Source organism: Nycticebus coucang, chromosome 1, assembly GCF_027406575.1.
Source record: "Nycticebus coucang isolate mNycCou1 chromosome 1, mNycCou1.pri, whole genome shotgun sequence".
Classification (NCBI taxonomy): Eukaryota; Metazoa; Chordata; class Mammalia; order Primates; family Lorisidae; genus Nycticebus; species Nycticebus coucang.
The window spans coordinates 169,220,729-169,237,746 of NC_069780.1; the positions used below are offsets into that span (position 1 = coordinate 169,220,729).

General features: G+C 40.7%; 2 protein-coding genes across 3 annotated transcripts in view; one reads left to right on the forward strand and one right to left on the reverse strand.

The window, feature by feature from the left end:
- The first annotated feature begins 1,068 nt into the window (after positions 1-1,068).
- Positions 1,069-2,858, forward strand: LOC128586584 (elongation factor 1-alpha 1-like). Its single transcript, XM_053592535.1, has 2 exons — positions 1,069-2,101; positions 2,134-2,858. Exons 1-2 carry the CDS (start codon positions 1,129-1,131, stop codon positions 2,547-2,549), a joined length of 1,389 nt encoding a protein of 462 aa, XP_053448510.1. The 5' UTR covers positions 1,069-1,128; the 3' UTR covers positions 2,550-2,858.
- Positions 2,859-13,371: 10,513 nt separating this feature from the next.
- The window catches only part of NPR3 (natriuretic peptide receptor 3), a 64,902-nt gene continuing 61,255 nt past the window's right edge, over positions 13,372-17,018 (reverse strand). The window contains exons 7-8 of one of the 2 annotated variants that reach the window (XM_053592559.1): positions 15,648-15,732; positions 13,372-14,670 (exon numbers count right to left, since the gene is read on the reverse strand). In XM_053592559.1, the coding sequence (XP_053448534.1) occupies positions 14,559-14,670; positions 15,648-15,732 (197 nt within the window). In that variant the 3' untranslated portion in view covers positions 13,372-14,558. Of the gene's footprint in view, positions 14,671-15,647; positions 15,736-17,018 lie in introns of both variants that reach the window. The other variant, XM_053592549.1, reaches the window with a different exon arrangement.

The following is a 17,018-nucleotide window of genomic DNA, read 5'->3' on the forward strand; positions in this document are numbered from 1 at the left end:
GAAACAGAGGAAGTTAACAACTTAATGGGACATCTCAAGCAACTGGAAAAGGAAGAACATTCTAACCCCAAACCCAGTAGAAGAAAAGAAATAACCAAAATTAGAGCAGAATTAAATGAAATTGAAAACAAAAAAATTATACAACAGATGAATAAATCAAAAAGTTGGTTTTTTGAAAAGGTCAATAAAATAGATAAACCATTGGCTAACCTAACCAGGAAAAAAAGGGCAAAATCTCTCATCTCATCAATCAGAAATGACAAAGACAAAATAACAACAGACTCCTCAGAAATTCAAAAAATCCTTAATGAATATTACAAGAAACTTTATTCTCAGAAATATGAAAATCTGAAGGAAATTGACCAGTACTTGGAGGCACATCACCTTCCAAGACTTAACCAGAATCAAGTGGAAATGATCAAAAGGCCCATATCAAGTTCTGAAACAGAATCAACCATACAAAATCTCCCTAAAAAGAAAAGCCCGGGACCAGATGGCTTCACCTCAGAATTCTACCAAACCTTTCAAGAGGAACTAGTACCTATATTTCTCAAACGGTTCCAAAATGTAGAAAAAAGAAGGAAGACTACCCAACACATTCTATGAAGCAAACATCACCCTGATCCCCAAACCAGGAAAAGACCCAACAAGAAAAGAAAATTATAGACCAATATCACTAATGAATATAGATGCAAAAATAATCAACAAGATCCTAACAAACAGAATCCAGCAGCACATCAAGCAAATTATACATCATGACCAAGTCAGTTTTATCCCAGGGTCTCAAGGCTGGTTCAATATATGTAAATCTATAAGTATAATTCAGCACATAAACAAATTAAAAAACAAAGACCATGTGATTCTCTCAATTGATGCAGAAAAAGCTTTTGATAATATCCAGCATCCCTTCATGATCAGAACACTTAAGAAAAGTGGTAGAGAAGGGACATTTCTCAAACTGTTAGAGGCCATTATTGAATGGAGTTAAATTGAAATCATTTCCACTCAGATCAGGAACCAGACAAGGCTGCCCATTGTCTCCACTGCTCTTTAACATTGTAATGGCTTTTTCGCAACGGGTTTGCAGCCAGAACACAGGTGTTGTGAAAACCGCCCATACTATCCAAAATGGGGAAGGAAAAGACTCATATCAACATCGTTGTCATTGGACACGTAGATTTGGGCAAGTCCACCACTACTGGCCATCTGATCTACAAATGTGGTGGCATTGACAAGAGAACCATTGAAAAATTCGAGAAAGAGGCTGCTGAGATGGGAAAGGGCTCCTTCAAGTACGCGTGGGTCTTGGATAAACTGAAGGCTGAACGTGAGCGTGGTATCACCATTGATATCTCCCTGTGGAAATTTGAGACCAGCAAATACTATGTTACTATCATTGATGCCCCAGGACACAGAGACTTTATCAAAAACATGATTACAGGCACATCTCAGGCTGACTGTGCTGTCCTGATAGTTGCTGCTGGTGTTGGTGAATTTGAAGCTGGTATCTCAAAGAATGGGCAGACCCGTGAGCATGCCCTTCTGGCTTACACACTGGGTGTGAAACAACTAATTGTTGGCGTTAACAAGATGGATGCCACTGAGCCGCCCTACAGTCAGAAGAGATACGAGGAAATCGTTAAAGAAGTCAGCACTTACATTAAGAAAATTGGCTACAACCCTGACACAGTAGCATTCGTGCCAATTTCTGGTTGGAATGGTGACAACATGTTGGAGCCAAGTGCAAACATGCCTTGGTTCAAGGGATGGAAAGTCACCCGGAAGGATGGCAATGCCAGTGGAACCACGCTGCTTGAAGCTCTGGATTGCATTCTGCCACCAACTCGTCCAACTGACAAGCCCTTGCGTCTGCCTCTGCAGGATGTCTACAAAATTGGTGGTATTGGTACTGTCCCTGTGGGCCAAGTGGAGACTGGTGTTCTCAAACCTGGCATGGTGGTCACCTTTGCTCCAGTTAATGTTACAACTGAAGTAAAGTCTGTTGAAATGCACCATGAAGCTTTGAGTGAAGCTCTTCCAGGAGACAACGTGGGCTTCAATGTCAAGAATGTGTCTGTCAAAGATGTTCGTCGTGGCAATGTTGTCTGTCAAAGATGTTTGTCGTCACCAACATTGCTGGTGATAGCAAAAATGACCCACCAATGGAAGCAGCTGGCTTCACTGCTCAGGTGATTATCCTGAACCATCCAGGCCAAATTAGTGCTGGCTACGCTCCTGTACTGGATTGCAACACAGCTCACATTGCCTGCAAGTTTGCTGAGCTGAAGGAAAAGATTGACCGCCACTCTGGTAAAAAGCTGGAAGATGGCCCTAAATTCCTGAAATCCGGTGACGCCGCCATCGTCGATATGGTTCCTGGCAAACCCACGTGTGTTGAGAGCTTCTCAGATTATCCTCCTCTGGGTCGTTTTGCTGTTCGTGACATGAGACAAACAGTTGCTGTTGGTGTCATCAAAGCAGTGGACAAGAAGGCTGCTAGAGCTGGCAAGGTCACCAAGTCTGCCCAGAAAGCTCAGAAGGCTAAATGAATATTATCTCTAATACCTGCCACCCCAGTCTTAATCAGTGGTGGAAGAACGGTCTCAGAACTGTTTGTTTCAATTGGCCATTTAAGTTTAATAGTAAAAGACTGGTTAATGATAACAATGCATCGTAAAACCTTCAGAAGGAAAGGAAAATGTTTTGTGGACCATTTGTTTCTTTTTGTGTGGCAGTTTTAAGTTATTAGTTTTTAAAATCAGTACTTTTTAATGGAAACAACATGACCAAAAATCTGTCACAGAATTTTGAGACCCATTAAAACAAAGTTTAATGAGAAAAAAAAAAAAAAAAAAAAACATTGTAATGGAAGTTTTAGCCATTGCAATTAGGGAAGAAAAGGCAATCAAGGGTGTCCATATAGGGTCAGAAGAGATCAAACTTTCGCTCTTTGCAGATGATATGATTGTATATCTGGAAAACAACAGGGATTCTACAACAAAACTGTTAGAAGTGATCAAGGAATACAGCAGTGTCTCAGGTTACAAAATCAACATTCATAAATTGGTAGCCTTTATATATACCAACAATAGTCAAGCTGAAAAAACAATTAAGAACTCTATTTCATTCACAGTACTGCCACAGAAGATGAACTATTTGGGAGTTTATCTAACAAAGGATGTGAAAGATCTCTATAATGAGAACTATGAAACTGTAAGAAAAGAAATAGCTGAAAATATTAACAAATGGAAAAACATAACGTGCTCATGGCTGGGAAGAATCGACATTGTTAAAATGTCCATACTACCCAAAGCAATATACAATTTGAATGAAATCCCTATTAAAGCTCCACTTTCATACTTTAAAGATCTTGAAAAAATAATACTTCATTTTATATGGAATCAGAAAAAAACCTCGAATAGCCAAGACATTACTCAGAAATAAAAACAAAACAGGAGGAATCACGCTACCAGACCTCAGACTATACTATAAATCGATAGTGATCAAAACAGCATGGTATTGGCACAAAAACAGAGAAGTAGATGTCTGGAATAGAATAGAGAACCAAGAGATGAATCCAGCTACTTACCATTATTTGATCTTTGACAAGCCAATTAAAAAAATTCAGTGGGGAAAAGATTCCCTATTTAACAAATGGTGCTGGGTGAACTGGCTGGCAACCTGAGAAGATTGAAACTGGACCCACACCTTTCACCATTAACTAAGATAGACTCTCACTGGATTAAAGGTTTAAACTTAAGACATGAAACTATAAAAATACTAGAAGAGAGTGCAGGGAAAACCCTTGAAGAAATTGGTCTGGGTGAGTATTTTATGAGGAGGACCCCCTGGGCAATTGAAGCAGCTCCAAAAATACACTACTGGGACTTGATCAAACTAAAAAGCTTCTGCACAGCCAAAAACACAGTAAGTAAAGCAAGCAAACAGCCCTCAGAATGGGAGAAGATATTTGCAGGTTATGGCTCCGACAAAGGTTTAATAACCAGAATCCACGGAGAACTCAAACGTATAAGCAAGAAAAGAACAAGTGATCCCATCGCAGGCTGGGCAAGGGACTTGAAGAGAAACTTCTCTGAAGAAGACAGGTGCACAGCCTACAGACATATGAAAAAATGCTCATTATCTTTAATCATCAGAGAAATACAAATCAAAACTACTTTGAGATATCATCTAACTCCAGTAAGATTAGCCCATATCACAAAATCCCAAGACCAGAGATGTTTGCATGAAAGTGGAGAAAAGGGAACACTTCTACGCTGCTGCTGGGAATGCAAATTAATACATTCCTTTTGGAAAGATGTTTGGAGAACACTTAGAGATCTAAAAATAGATCTGCCATTCAATCCTATAATTCCTCTACTAGGTATATACCCAGAAGACCAAAAATCACATTATAACAAAGATATTTGTACCAGAATGTTTATTGCAGCTCAATTTATAATTGCTAAGTCATGGAAAAAGCCCAAGTGCCCACTGATCCACAAATAGATTAATAAATTTTGGTATATGTACACCATGGAATATTATGCAGCCTTAAAGAAAGATGGAGACTTTACCTCTTTCATGTTTACGTGGATGGAGCTGGAACATATTCTTCTTAGTAAAGTATCTCAAGAATGGAAGAAATAGTATCCAATGTACTCAGCCCTACTACAAAACTAATTTATGGCTTTCATATGAAAGCTATAACCCAGTTATAATCTAAGAATATGGGGAAGGGGGAGAGGGAGGGGAAGGAGGTGGGAGGATGGGCGGAGGGAGGGTGATTGGTGGGACTACACCTGCGGTGCATCTTACAAGGGTACATGTGAAACTTAGTAAATGTAGAATATAAATGTCTTAACACAGTAACTAAGAAAATGCCAGAAAGGCTATGTTAACCAGTGTAATGAAAATGTGTCAAACGGTCTATAAAACCAGTGTATGGTGCCCCATGATCGCATTAATGTACACAGCTATGATTTAACAATAAAAAAAAAGAAAGAAAAAAAGCACAAAGATAAAAAAAATAAATAAATAAGTCAAATTCATCTCAGTTTAACTCTATCAAAGGAATGGGGAATTACAAAGCAATACAGCAAGATTGAGATCTAGGGCACCAAGCTTGGAATAGGGAACCTGGCCTGTGAGAAATGGCAGCCATTAAAGGCTGTTGAACAAGAGAATACCATTATCAAAGCAGTTATTTTTGGAAGGCTGAGATAGCAATTGTACGAATTGAATGACTGAAAGAAGGCTGCTCCTGGCTTATTCTGGGGTAACAGGATGAAACCCTTGTTTAGCGGCAGTGCAAGCGGACAGGAGGAAGAGAGGCCTGCCTGGATGTGAAAGGTCATGAAAAGGCAGCAAGGGCTGCTCACAGAAGACTGAAATGTCTGCTATCCGCTGCACAAAGGCATTTGCCATAGCCATTGTCTACAGCCCACAGCCTGACTTTAAAGCCCAAGTCTGTAGCTTCAAAATTGGGGCAAATTATTTAAACTTTGTGCCTTGGTTTATGCATTTGCAAGGTGAAGAGGAGAAGCACGGTCCTACCTCATATGGGTGCTGTGAGGGTTAAATAAATGCACACAGTCAAGGTGCTTGACCCAACCGGGGCACGTGGAAAGCTCTCGGTAAATAGTACCATCACATGGAGAAGGACCTGCACTCTGCTTACTCTTCATTTCCCTTCTGAATAAAATGCTGAGAACAGTCCAGAACAGTATAAGGTTAAGATAGGGGAGAGGGCAAATTCTGTTTGGATTCAGTCTTTTGCCTATTGATTGCTGAAAGCCTAAAATACCTTTGATACCACCCAAAACGATTTTGCTGGGGTGCTTGAGGTACACATATCTCTTCATGCACAGCTGGTCGTTCTCAAGCCTTCCACAGAGCCAATTGAGAACAAAAGTTCTCTGAAAGGGAATCTGGAGAAAAGAGACTTTATTCCAGTGACAGAAACCAGAGAGAGGCAGCCTTTAGTGTGAAACCAAGGCATGCTCCAGGGAACAAAGGGAAGGCTTTGGTTTTACAGCAAAAGTTCCTACTGGAGGATCTCAATTAGGTCTGCTTATATATACAAATGAGGGATTGAAACTTGCTTAGTTCTGATTGGTCCATAGAGCTGGGCCATGATTGGTTGGGGTAGGTGAGTTCTGATTGGTTGGTTCAGGTGAATGCTGACAGTCCCGAAGATAAAAAGGTGCAGGTTTGGGGGGAACTCAGTATGTGTGTGTGACCCCCGAGTCAGCAAATGACTACTTGGCTCTATTTTAAACTTAAGCCCAGTTAGCCACTTGGGATCCGTCTTGAACGATTGGCTCTTTTGTGTTCACATTTGTTCGCATGGTCTATGCACCACCAGAAGGTACCCAGCACTGGCAGCCGTGTCAGTGATTGAGCTGATGGCACAGCCAGAAAGAAGCCTCCCACGTCTGCCTTACCCACCTTTCATTCTGAACCGTCATAGACGCTTCCAGGAAAATGGATGTCATCTCTCCCCTGGCCTCTGTGGCTGATAGGCCTGGGAGAAGACCACTATGAGAACCAGGAACCCCGCGGCCTTTGTTCCAAAGAGGTCCTTGGTGCAGCACCCTCCATTAACCTTCATGATGCAGCATCCTCCATTGCTCAGTTGGTGCCTGTTATCTGTTGGCCCTTAGAGAAGCAGTGGAAAAAGAACCCTCTTTGTTTATACTGGGAAATCTCCCACCCATCAGCACCCTAACGAGTTCCTGTTTTTGCATCAGGGACAAAATACCAGCACTCTCAGGGAAGCCCTGGGACTTAGGGGAGCCACTGGTGGGAAATTGTTTTCTAGGACAGATGAGGGTTCTCTGTGTCCTGAGGGAGCCGGGGCTGCTCTACCCAATCACAGCAGCTAAGGCATAAGTCCCCAGGAGCAGAACTTAGGGCATCTCAGCTGGGGGAGAAAGCAGGAGGTAGAGGGAGATATGGCAGGCGTGGGTGTGCCCTCCTTAGTCAAGCCCTGGCACCTCTACCCTGAGGAGGAAGCACAGACTTGAATGAAACCGCTCAGGCCCTCTGAAAGCATTCACAGACAGTGTGGCCGTCATTGTCCCTTCTGAGCTCCTTGGAGGGGAGGGGAACAGTACACAAGAATAGGACTGCTTGTCTTTCATCTTATCCTCCAAGAAGTTGAGGCTACTTGTCATCATGACAAATTGAAAAGAAATTTGAGGTACCTGACCTTCAACAGTAAAGATTCCTCTTGTCTTGAAGGCCCCCAAAATTACCAACTAGGTGTTTTGTCACCTGTGTAAGGAGACAGGAAAGTACAATGATAATTCCATTGAATGTTTCACTATGTGCTGGGCAGGATTCTAAATGTGAAATCCTCACAGCAACCCCATGAGGTTGGGACTAGTATTAACCCCTATTTTCACAGAAGGATCAAAGCCAGGCTATAAGCCAGGAGTCGGGCTGCAGAGTGTCCTCCTCTGTGACGTGGGAAAGACAGAAGTGGCAGGAGGAGTGAATGACATTAGTGAATGACTAACCCCAAGCAAATAGTACCTCTGTGCTCTGCTCATCAGTCACTCTTCTTCCTCCTCTCCACTCCTCAAGAGCATCAGCAGCTAATGATCGTCGGGGTTGCACAAGGTCCACAAAAGGAATTTCTTTCATCATTGTACTTTGATACTAATAAATGACTTATTAAATTCATTTTTTTGAAAGACACATGGCCATTGGTACCTCTTACAATAGTAGTTTCTGTTCAGTGCCCAACACCAATGATTTAGGGTTAGGGCAGGGCCCCAAATCAATGGTGTTTTGAGTCCCCCAGGGCTCCTTCAGGGGACATAGCTCCAAAAGCCATTCATGAGGCATTTGTGGCCCATGGGGGTGTTGAGTATGCATGAAGTTCAGAGGGGACTGGGGAGGTAGTTATGGCTGGAAAGATTCTAAGTGACTGGGCCCCAAGGGAATATAGGAAAGTCACAGTGGGAATGTCTGTTTCCTGGAGGTTTCCTGGCTCCACCCTTCATTCCTGCCACACCCTCTCACCTCAGCAAAGTGCTGCAGAACCTCCTTTAATATGGCCCCCAGTGAGGTGTCATTTGGGGTGTTGTCCAGGGACCTCATTGGCAGTAGCAGCAGCAGCAGGACCAGGGGAACGTTGCTCCAACCATGTGCTGTGTGTTTCTTGGGCTTAAAATAAATTGAGTAACTTTTCAGATGGTACAGAAGATTTTTACAACCCGGAGACAACTGGAGACTATGGAGGCTGGTTAATCTGCTTAGTATGATGGAATCTGGAGAGGTCTTTAGAGTGACAAATTTTACCTAGGACCTCTTTAAAGTGGGTGAGGGACACAGTAATACAACTCAAGGGAGCTGACTAGATAGAACCACGTAGTGCTCTCAAGCTATGGAGACTCAAGGTGACAGTTATTATTCCTAAAGATTTTTTTTCCTTATCTGCCAATTCAAGATTTGTCTCTTATTTTAATAACACATTGTTTCCTTATTTCTGCAGGTTTTTCTTTGCTGGCCAGAAATTTTTGAGTTCTTTCTGGGGTATCATTCAAACATTACAATTCATCAGGTCCACTAACTAACCTTTTACTTAAACTCATCCCAAAAGAACAGAAAGTCCTCAAAGACTATAGATATGCACAGAGTCTGTTAGTTTAATTATAAACAGGAAAAGTTTTATGAGGGATGTATTTTTTAATGAGAACATATTGTTATACTCCAAGTATGTGATATTCTTGCTTAAAAGAAACATTTACAAGGATACATACACATTTATATCCAAACACCAAAGGAACTAGAGATTTTAAGTGACCGGTCTGCACCAGAAAGAAAATATGTTATACAAAAGAGGAGTAATATCTACAGTCATTAATTTGTGTCATTTTCTACACAAAACAATAATAAATTAAATCACATTATATGCAGATAGTTCTACTTACATTAGAATAATAAACTGTGTGTAACTTGTGCAGCTTTTACTTTTATAACAGATTCATGGTCACTTTTGTATTGTTCAGTAGTCCTGTGCTTAAATTAACAATGAATAATATGACCCAGAAGACAAGGACCACAGAACTGATCCTCCACAGTGTCTATCCACGTCTTTTTGGTGTCAGTTATCTGCCATGCACAGGGAACAGAGCTCAGATTACCAGGACCGAGCACAAAGGTGTGCAAATTCACAGCATCGCCAGGCTGTTGAGGAGCACTTCACTGCTGTCTTGGGAGACATACCACATTAAAAGATTTTGAAATCTTGATGCTGAATACTAAATAGGACACCCTGCTTCAAAATCTGAATTTCTCTTTCTGGCCTTCTCTGCTCAACTATTCTGCAGTATGACAGCTTTGTTCTCCTAGCAAACAAAAAATAATTTGGTAGCCTAGGTTGTGCTTTGCACTTGTAAGTGGGCCTTTTATTCCTCAAGCATAGAAATGTAGGTCTTTAAAGACATGAATCAAAGCAATGCGGCATTTTTGCTAAGTCTTAATTCTGCTTGTTCAAATCTCTCCCTTAGGAATCATCTCACACCTGATACATCAAAGAGCTATTATAACATATGGATTTTTACTTCTGAGACTCAGCACCCATCAAAACCCTTTAATTGTGTTTGAAGTACCTTAAAACATGAACATTAACAGCATCAGCTGGTTTAAAATACTTTGCCTTTGGTATGAATTAACATTAGTGGTTAATGAGAAATTTTAACAAACTCCAATCCAGCACCTTTTGAAAGTTATTTTAATCCTGCAGTCTAGCTGTTGGGTACATCTGCAAGAGACATTTGTGACATCTGCATACTGAACACCAAGGCTGGGCTTGTTAGAGTATTTGCACACGGCAGGCTTGAACTGCCCCTAGAGCATGTGCGGTCAAGTTAGCGTAAAGATTCTGATTAAATGCCAGAGCCTTTCTTACAACTAGCACTATTTTGTCTTTTCTCCCTCTGAGGAAGTATGGAGGCAAAGTCAGAAGTTTCTACCTGCATGGGTAAGATGCTGATGCGTCTGTGTGCGTCTCTGGAGCTGTGCTGGATACGTGCAGTGGGGGCTGAGGGAAGGAGGGGACAGTAGGGACAGCGGCAGCTGGCAAAGCCGCCCTCTTCTGCTTCTTTTGGAGGATCAGGCTTCTGACTCTTCCTGCTGGGTCCCAAGCTTCCTGCTGTGTCTGTCCCTTCAAGAGGGACTAAATTTTGGTTATTCTTCAGTTCTAAAGATCAACTGAAAAAGAAGGCAGTCTCTCGATCACCACTGTCTCATTCTGTCTGCTTCCACAGTGCCACTAGGACCCATCCATGTTTCTAGACAGTTCCAATTTTCTCCACGGAACAAGAAATTCAACTTATTACCAGCTTCTTCATGAAGCCCTGAGCCACAGGGTGTAAATAAACAACACGCATGAAACATCTCGCTGGAGGGGCCAAATTTTTGGCTGGTGTTTGCCTTTATGTCTGCGTCCACTCAGGATCTGGGTTCTTGGTGTCCCAAGAAACATAGGTACTCCTTTCTTCCAGTTTATGAATATTCCCTTATTGCCAAGGCATAATATTCTATTTGGTATCCTAAACAGAATTCCACAAATAGCCAGTGTCTACACATGCAAGGAGGCAGTGATGCCACTGGAACCTACTTTCTGAATCCCTGTCACTGTCCATATGAGGTCTACAATAGCCTTAATGTCACTGTTGACTGCATATCTTATGAGGTCAGACACTTTAGTTAAGGAACTTATCCAAAGTGCTATATACCTCACTGCTGAATATCACGACAGTTACCTTTGAAGTTCTTTCCTTGGGAAGTTGTGCACTGACACCAGCATCTAGTCCACCCTTCAGAGAGTATTTTCTGGGATGAGTTTGCAAACTTCATTGTCAGACCTTGTACAACAACAGCTCTGACGACCAGTCCAGAAAAAGAGTTCCAAAATTGCTTCAAAGGGTGGACTAAGTGCTAATACATAGGTTCCCAAGGGGAGAACTTTGATGGTGACCATAGTGATATACAGCAATGGGGTATGTAGCACTTTTTCTAGGATTAGTTTGTGAATTTAATAATCTGACCTTGTAACTCCACAAATCAGCCACAACCAAAAGGAAAATGTTAAGTTTGGGGTAAAGAAGGCACGTGAGCCTTGGGTAAATTAATGATTCCAGAAGCCTGTGAGTGGGGAGATGTGAGTGCATTCCAAATCAATAGTCTTTGAATTCAAAGGAGAAAAAAAGAGAAGGTGCTCTTTTTTCCATACATTTCTCCTCCCCTGCCCCCCCATCCCCCTGTGAAACAGCTTCTGAAATGGAAAGAACTATCTTAAGGCCCGTAGAACCATGTCTATGGTTCGTGAAAAGACAAGTGGATGGTTCTTCAGAGAAATGTGATGTTTGCAGAACCTGTGGTCAGTCTGGACCCCATAAAGTTCTTTCCAGACAGAAGTTATCATCTGAGGAAAGCTTTTATTTCTGAGTTCCTCCTCCCCTACCCCATGCCCACCCACCACATCCCCAAAAAAATCCAAGAAAATATTGATGAGCACAAAACCTATACTTACTTCCAACACCAAAAAGCATACACACATTTTGACCTGTATCAATGTCAGCTGATGTTTGACCAGATGAGAAAACACTGATAAAATATCCCTTTTGAAATCTGAATACTCTGGATTTCAGGGTAAAATTTTATAGAATGGTCTAAGAACTAACGCCCTGTTGATTTTGCTGTATGTTATGTGGCTCCTGGCAGAGGGGGCATGACTACTTGTCATAGATGTCGCTTAGCACTTAGGTACTTAAATCCCTAAATAAAATCATGAGAGGTCTTAACCCAGGTAGCCTTGGACAAAACACCTACACTTTTAGCCAAGGGTTCCCAACTTAATGGAGTTCTCAAAACTTTGGTAACATGTGAAGATTTCAAGGAAGAAAGAATAGACAAAAGACATTTAAATAAACAAGCAGTCTTTCTTTTTCTTTTTCTTTTTTTTTTTTTTTTGGCCGGGGCTGGGTTTGAACCCACCACCTCCGGCATATGGGACCGGTGCCCTACTCCTTGAGCCACAGGCACCGCCCAACAAGCAGTCTTAAGGACACTGGAATTGATTTGAAATTAGATTGGTATCCACATACCAGAAACCTCATGACTTGTTCCACCATTTTTAAAAGACTAAATTCTCACTTATCTTTATGATCACATCCAAGGAAATAATATCAAGTTTATAACTATTCCTCTATCTGAAGTACAACTTGCTCTACACATATTACCATTAGTGGGCGGCTATATAAATTCTAGAAAGTTTAGAAATGCTTATATCCAAAGACTGCAACCAGGTAGAGTGTTTTTCCCCCTGTAAAAAGCACATAGACTTGAAATGTAAATTTTTTTTTGCAAGTATGAGATAATAAAAAATGAATATCTCAAAATACATAGAAAACATCATTAAAAAATAAAGATGAGAGAGAAATAAGCTCTCCAATTCAAGTAATTAAATGGACACAATCCTTCCAATTTGTTTTCACCTTGGGAGTTCCAAACTGTCCAACATTTTGCTTTTCTGGATTTTACTTCTCAAACTCTCTTCCTATGATAGAATTTCCTTTCCTGCCTTCTTTTTCCATCCTTTTTGAAATTCAGCACCTTTCCTTTGAATCCAGCATGGACAACTAAAACACAGTTGTTTCAGTTGATCACACTTAATTCTTTTATCATGCCTCCCAGACGCTTGCATCCCATTTTTTAGACAGTAGAGGAGAAATGAGCCTCACACAGTAATGAGCTGTTCACTTTGACTCAAGGGGGAGCAAAGGCCGACTCCTCCAGCGGAGCAAGCTCGAGCCAGTGTCTAGGACATGCAGCTTGCTCTCACCCGGCCTCCACTGTCACCTGTGTGAACTACAACCTCCTTCACTAGCAAGGAATTGCACAAACCTCCATGTTCCTCCCTATACATGGTCTTTTGTATAATTTTTACAACTATTTTTCAGATGCTCCAAGTGTTATTGAGTAAAGACCATAGTAACATAAGTTGAAGATGGTACACTAACTTAACCACTTCTCGTTCCTTCTGCCCTACCTTCCATACAGATTATAAGTGAATATGGCAACCTGAGTTTAAGTCTATGCACAGAGTACTGAGTACAAAAAAGATAGCCAGTAAATACTTATTCAACTTCCTTGTATTCAAATCCCCAGCCTACTGTTACATGGTTATCGGTGGGTGATGCTAAAATCCTGTGGAGCTGACGGAAAAGGAACAAAGTAGATATTAGGTTCCCTCTTTTAACCAAAATCATCACTGTGAACGTTGGTCAATGTCATGTTTACGGTTTTTTTTTTTTTTTTTTTTTTTTTTGTGGTTTTTGAACCCGCCACCTCCGGCATATGGGACCAGCGCCCTACTCCTTGAGCCACAGGCACCACCCAATGTTTACGGTTTTTTAACTTAGCATGTCTCTGCTTAATATCAAGTTCTAACTCCCAATAAAAATGTTCTTGAGGAAAAGGAGATATCTCCCTTTATAAAATTCTGCTTGGTTCTAATAAGTTTTCACTCTTCATCTTGAAATTCATCATTTGGTCAGAACTGAAAAGGGTATTGCCCTAAAAAAAAACTTGCCATTTAAAACAATTAAAATGCAAAACAGTTACAAACTCAGGTGTTCCTGAAGAGTTTGTGGCCTGAATACATTTCCAGATCTCTGTAGGTAAAGCAGCAATCAGGATTTGGCTTTGGCCTTGGGGAAAAGGGAAACAGAGAGGAAGAGAAGCATCCTTCATCATTATTGGTTTCTTGTACACTTGACCCATGCTTTTAAAATATAAGTGAAATTTAATCTTCAAAATGAAAAAATAGACACATTTCCTAATACCAAAATACAAGATTAAGATACTTAAAATGTTAATGTGAAATAGGGCTTTTTTTTTTTTTACATTTGTAAATCCTCCTATCTCACTAATATTTACAGCTTCCAGAGTGGCTTTTATGAGACTTTGAAAGAGACAGGGAAGAAATTCTTTTTTATGCTATGAAATTAGAACCTGAATGTAGACATTGGACAGAGCGACTCTCCGCCACCAATCTGTCCCCCAGCTCTCGAGAGAGTAATGCTGCATTTCCAACCTTGAGATTTTCCATTACATTTTCCTCTTACTGGGTGTTCAATTCTTTCCAAGAATATTCTACTTGTAAAAATGATTTTATTCTAGCTATAAAACATTTCATTGAAGAAAACCACATTTTTATATCCTTGTGTGAACAGTCCCCAAAAGCCATCAAGATATGGAAACATCAGATTTTAAAATATAAATCTAATCCTATGCTCTCGAAACAGTAGGACATTTAACAGAGTGATGTTATATCCTTATATTTGTTTCTCATGAGATGAAAGGCCAGGAGGCAGATGGTGATTAATAATAGTTCCTGAGCTGCTAAAGAAATTTTAAAATGAAATGACTGCTTAAAAGAATGAATTATTCAAGAACGCCCCTTCTGTTTTATGGATGAGGATGTCTTTCATCCCATTCATCTCCTTAAAGAATCTCAGGCAGAAAAAAGGGGGCTTCCTTTAGGCCACCGAAAAATGAGATCTGATGGAACCTTCCCGTAGCTCCCGGTGTTTTCCAACATTACTTTCTTCTTGCTGGTTTCGCCTCTCAATGGTTATTCTGTATTTCTTCCTGGGTAAAGGGAAAGTGAATGTAGTAATAAAACTCGGTTCCAAAATACTATGGTTTCTCTTACAAAGAATGCCCTCAAGGGACATCTGGGTCTGGGGTGATAAATGAGAAGTGATGGAATATGAAACCCTGGTCAGAGTTAAAGTAGCACGCCCCCAGGCATTATGCCCTCATTCAAGGAGCAAAATTGGCAAGATTTCCAAAATGCCATAGAACAAGCCTTTCCCTTCTTCCCTGGGTGCCCTGGGGGTTTGGTCTTTTGTGCCACAGAGGTTCTCCCTGACTCCCAGGATATGTCCTAGATAAAGAACAGATTAAGTGTACTGTGACCAAAGGAACAGGAATACAATTGTTCCCACAAAGGGTCACGTATTTCCAGAGTTATATTTCCATGCAGAAATCAAGAAATCATGTTCTAATGACTTTTGAATAAGCCATAAACTCAGCCACCGAAGATTACAAAGGAATGGACCGTCCTGGCTGGGTGGAACACTCAGTACCTTGGATACACACACATTATGACAATTTTACAAGCCTTGGAGCTTAACCCTAATGGTAACTAAGCATACCAAGGTTCTCCAAATACTGGGCACAGATCAGCCTGAGACCACGGGCTACTCAGAGCTCTCTTATCCTCTTTAAGAAAGTGAACCCAGGCACCTATTTCTGAATTGAAGGAAAACAGAATGGAAGAGCTTCATCTTCTTTGTCTAGATTTTTCTCTCCACTAATGCACCTGGTGGACAGCAATGACTCTCTGCCCCTCAGGAGGATGCAAAGAAATCCACAGCCCCAATATCCAGTATGCTAACTCACTGACCACCAAACCTGGGATCACACCAAGAGAATGGCTTGGGTCTTTTAAATGCTGTGCTTGTTGGGCAAAAGAAACATGTGGACAGGTCACAGAGGGGAGAATGCAAAAACAAATGATGAAGGCAATGAAAGAGTGAATTTAACTTTACAAATGTCCTTACCTGAAAAAGTAGAAAGCCATCAGCAAACCAGCTCCGAGCAAGGCCCCCACGACAATCCCTGTCACTGCTGATTCTTCTAGACCACCTGCTTGAAAAAGAAACGTAGATAATCAGGGTTCATTCTGAGAAATAGTTAGCAATGCTTTAAGTTTCATTCATTGGAAGACGACTCTGGACTTCCCACGAGAGGCAAAGTTTCTTTTCTTTTTAAGAAGTATTTTCTAAGAAATCCTGCACTTTTATTTATTTGTTTATTTATTTTATATACATATATATAGCCTATTGCACAACTAAAGAAGCATTTGAGAAATGCTAGGTAAACGAACACACTCCCAAGAGAATAATAAGCTCTGTAGGAATAAAAGCAAATTCAAGAAGAATTTGGAGAAAACTGGAAACTGAAGATTTCAGATTTGAGTTTATAGTCAGAGACAAGCAGATGGACCATAACACTGACCCAGCACTTCTTATTTTTCACAGAGGGATGGTAACACTTGAAAGTGCTAGAAGATTTGGTGAAAAATTCATTGGGTCAATGTTCTGTTTTTAGAAGTTCTCTCACCAAAGCCAGAGTTCATGTCAAAATGTCCTACATAGCTTTGTGAAAATGTGAATAGCAATGTGAAACCACCCAGCTCAACAGTGTCCCAATTATATGAGAATGGCAAATAGCTAACCTGTATATAAAGAATTTAGTTGCAGCCTTGAATGCATTATCTCACCTAATGCTCAAAACAGCCCTAAGTTTTACATATGGAAAAACCGAGGTTTTAAAAGGTGAAGGAACTTTCCTAGGGTCATAAAACCAGCAAGTGCCAATGGTGGGATTTCAAATCCAGGATTCATAACTACAGAGACTGGTTTCTTAACACACTTCCTCCATAATTCTTTCCCATAATGACTGCATAGATATAAACAGCTCACAGTTTGAAAGAGGTCCCCACAGCATATATTCAGGGTGGCCATAAAGTTTGTGTGCAATTTAGTTATAACTATTTAAATTGCACATGAAGTTCATGGCCACCCTAAAACAACCAACTGGCCTGAAAGATTGGTACTCACTTTGTTCTACCTCCATAGCTTATAAAAGGGTCTCTAAATTTCTAATAATTTTGCTATTTGCAAGCTAACTACAAGAACATCCATTTACTTCTCTTTATGTCTGAGGCCATTCATAAATAAACGAATTTGCCAATTTGTGAAGTTTTGAGTGTTTAAAGGATGTTATCTTTTTGGTTCTGAGGAGCTGAAGAGTAACTACAGACTTTGAAAATCAGAACGAGACTTGCAATGAGGGATAAATAAATGAGAGACATTTAGTAACTGGTATTTCAATTCTTCCTAAAGGTGGAAACCTTAAATAACTAAGAG

Coding starts and splice junctions, on each gene's coding strand:
- LOC128586584 (XM_053592535.1), top strand. CDS start 1,129: ATGGGGAAGGAAAAGACTCATATCAACATCGTTGTCATTGGACACGTA. Junction 2,102..2,133: donor AGATGTTCGTCGTGGCAATG/TTGTCTGTCAAA, acceptor TCGTCACCAACA/TTGCTGGTGATAGCAAAAAT.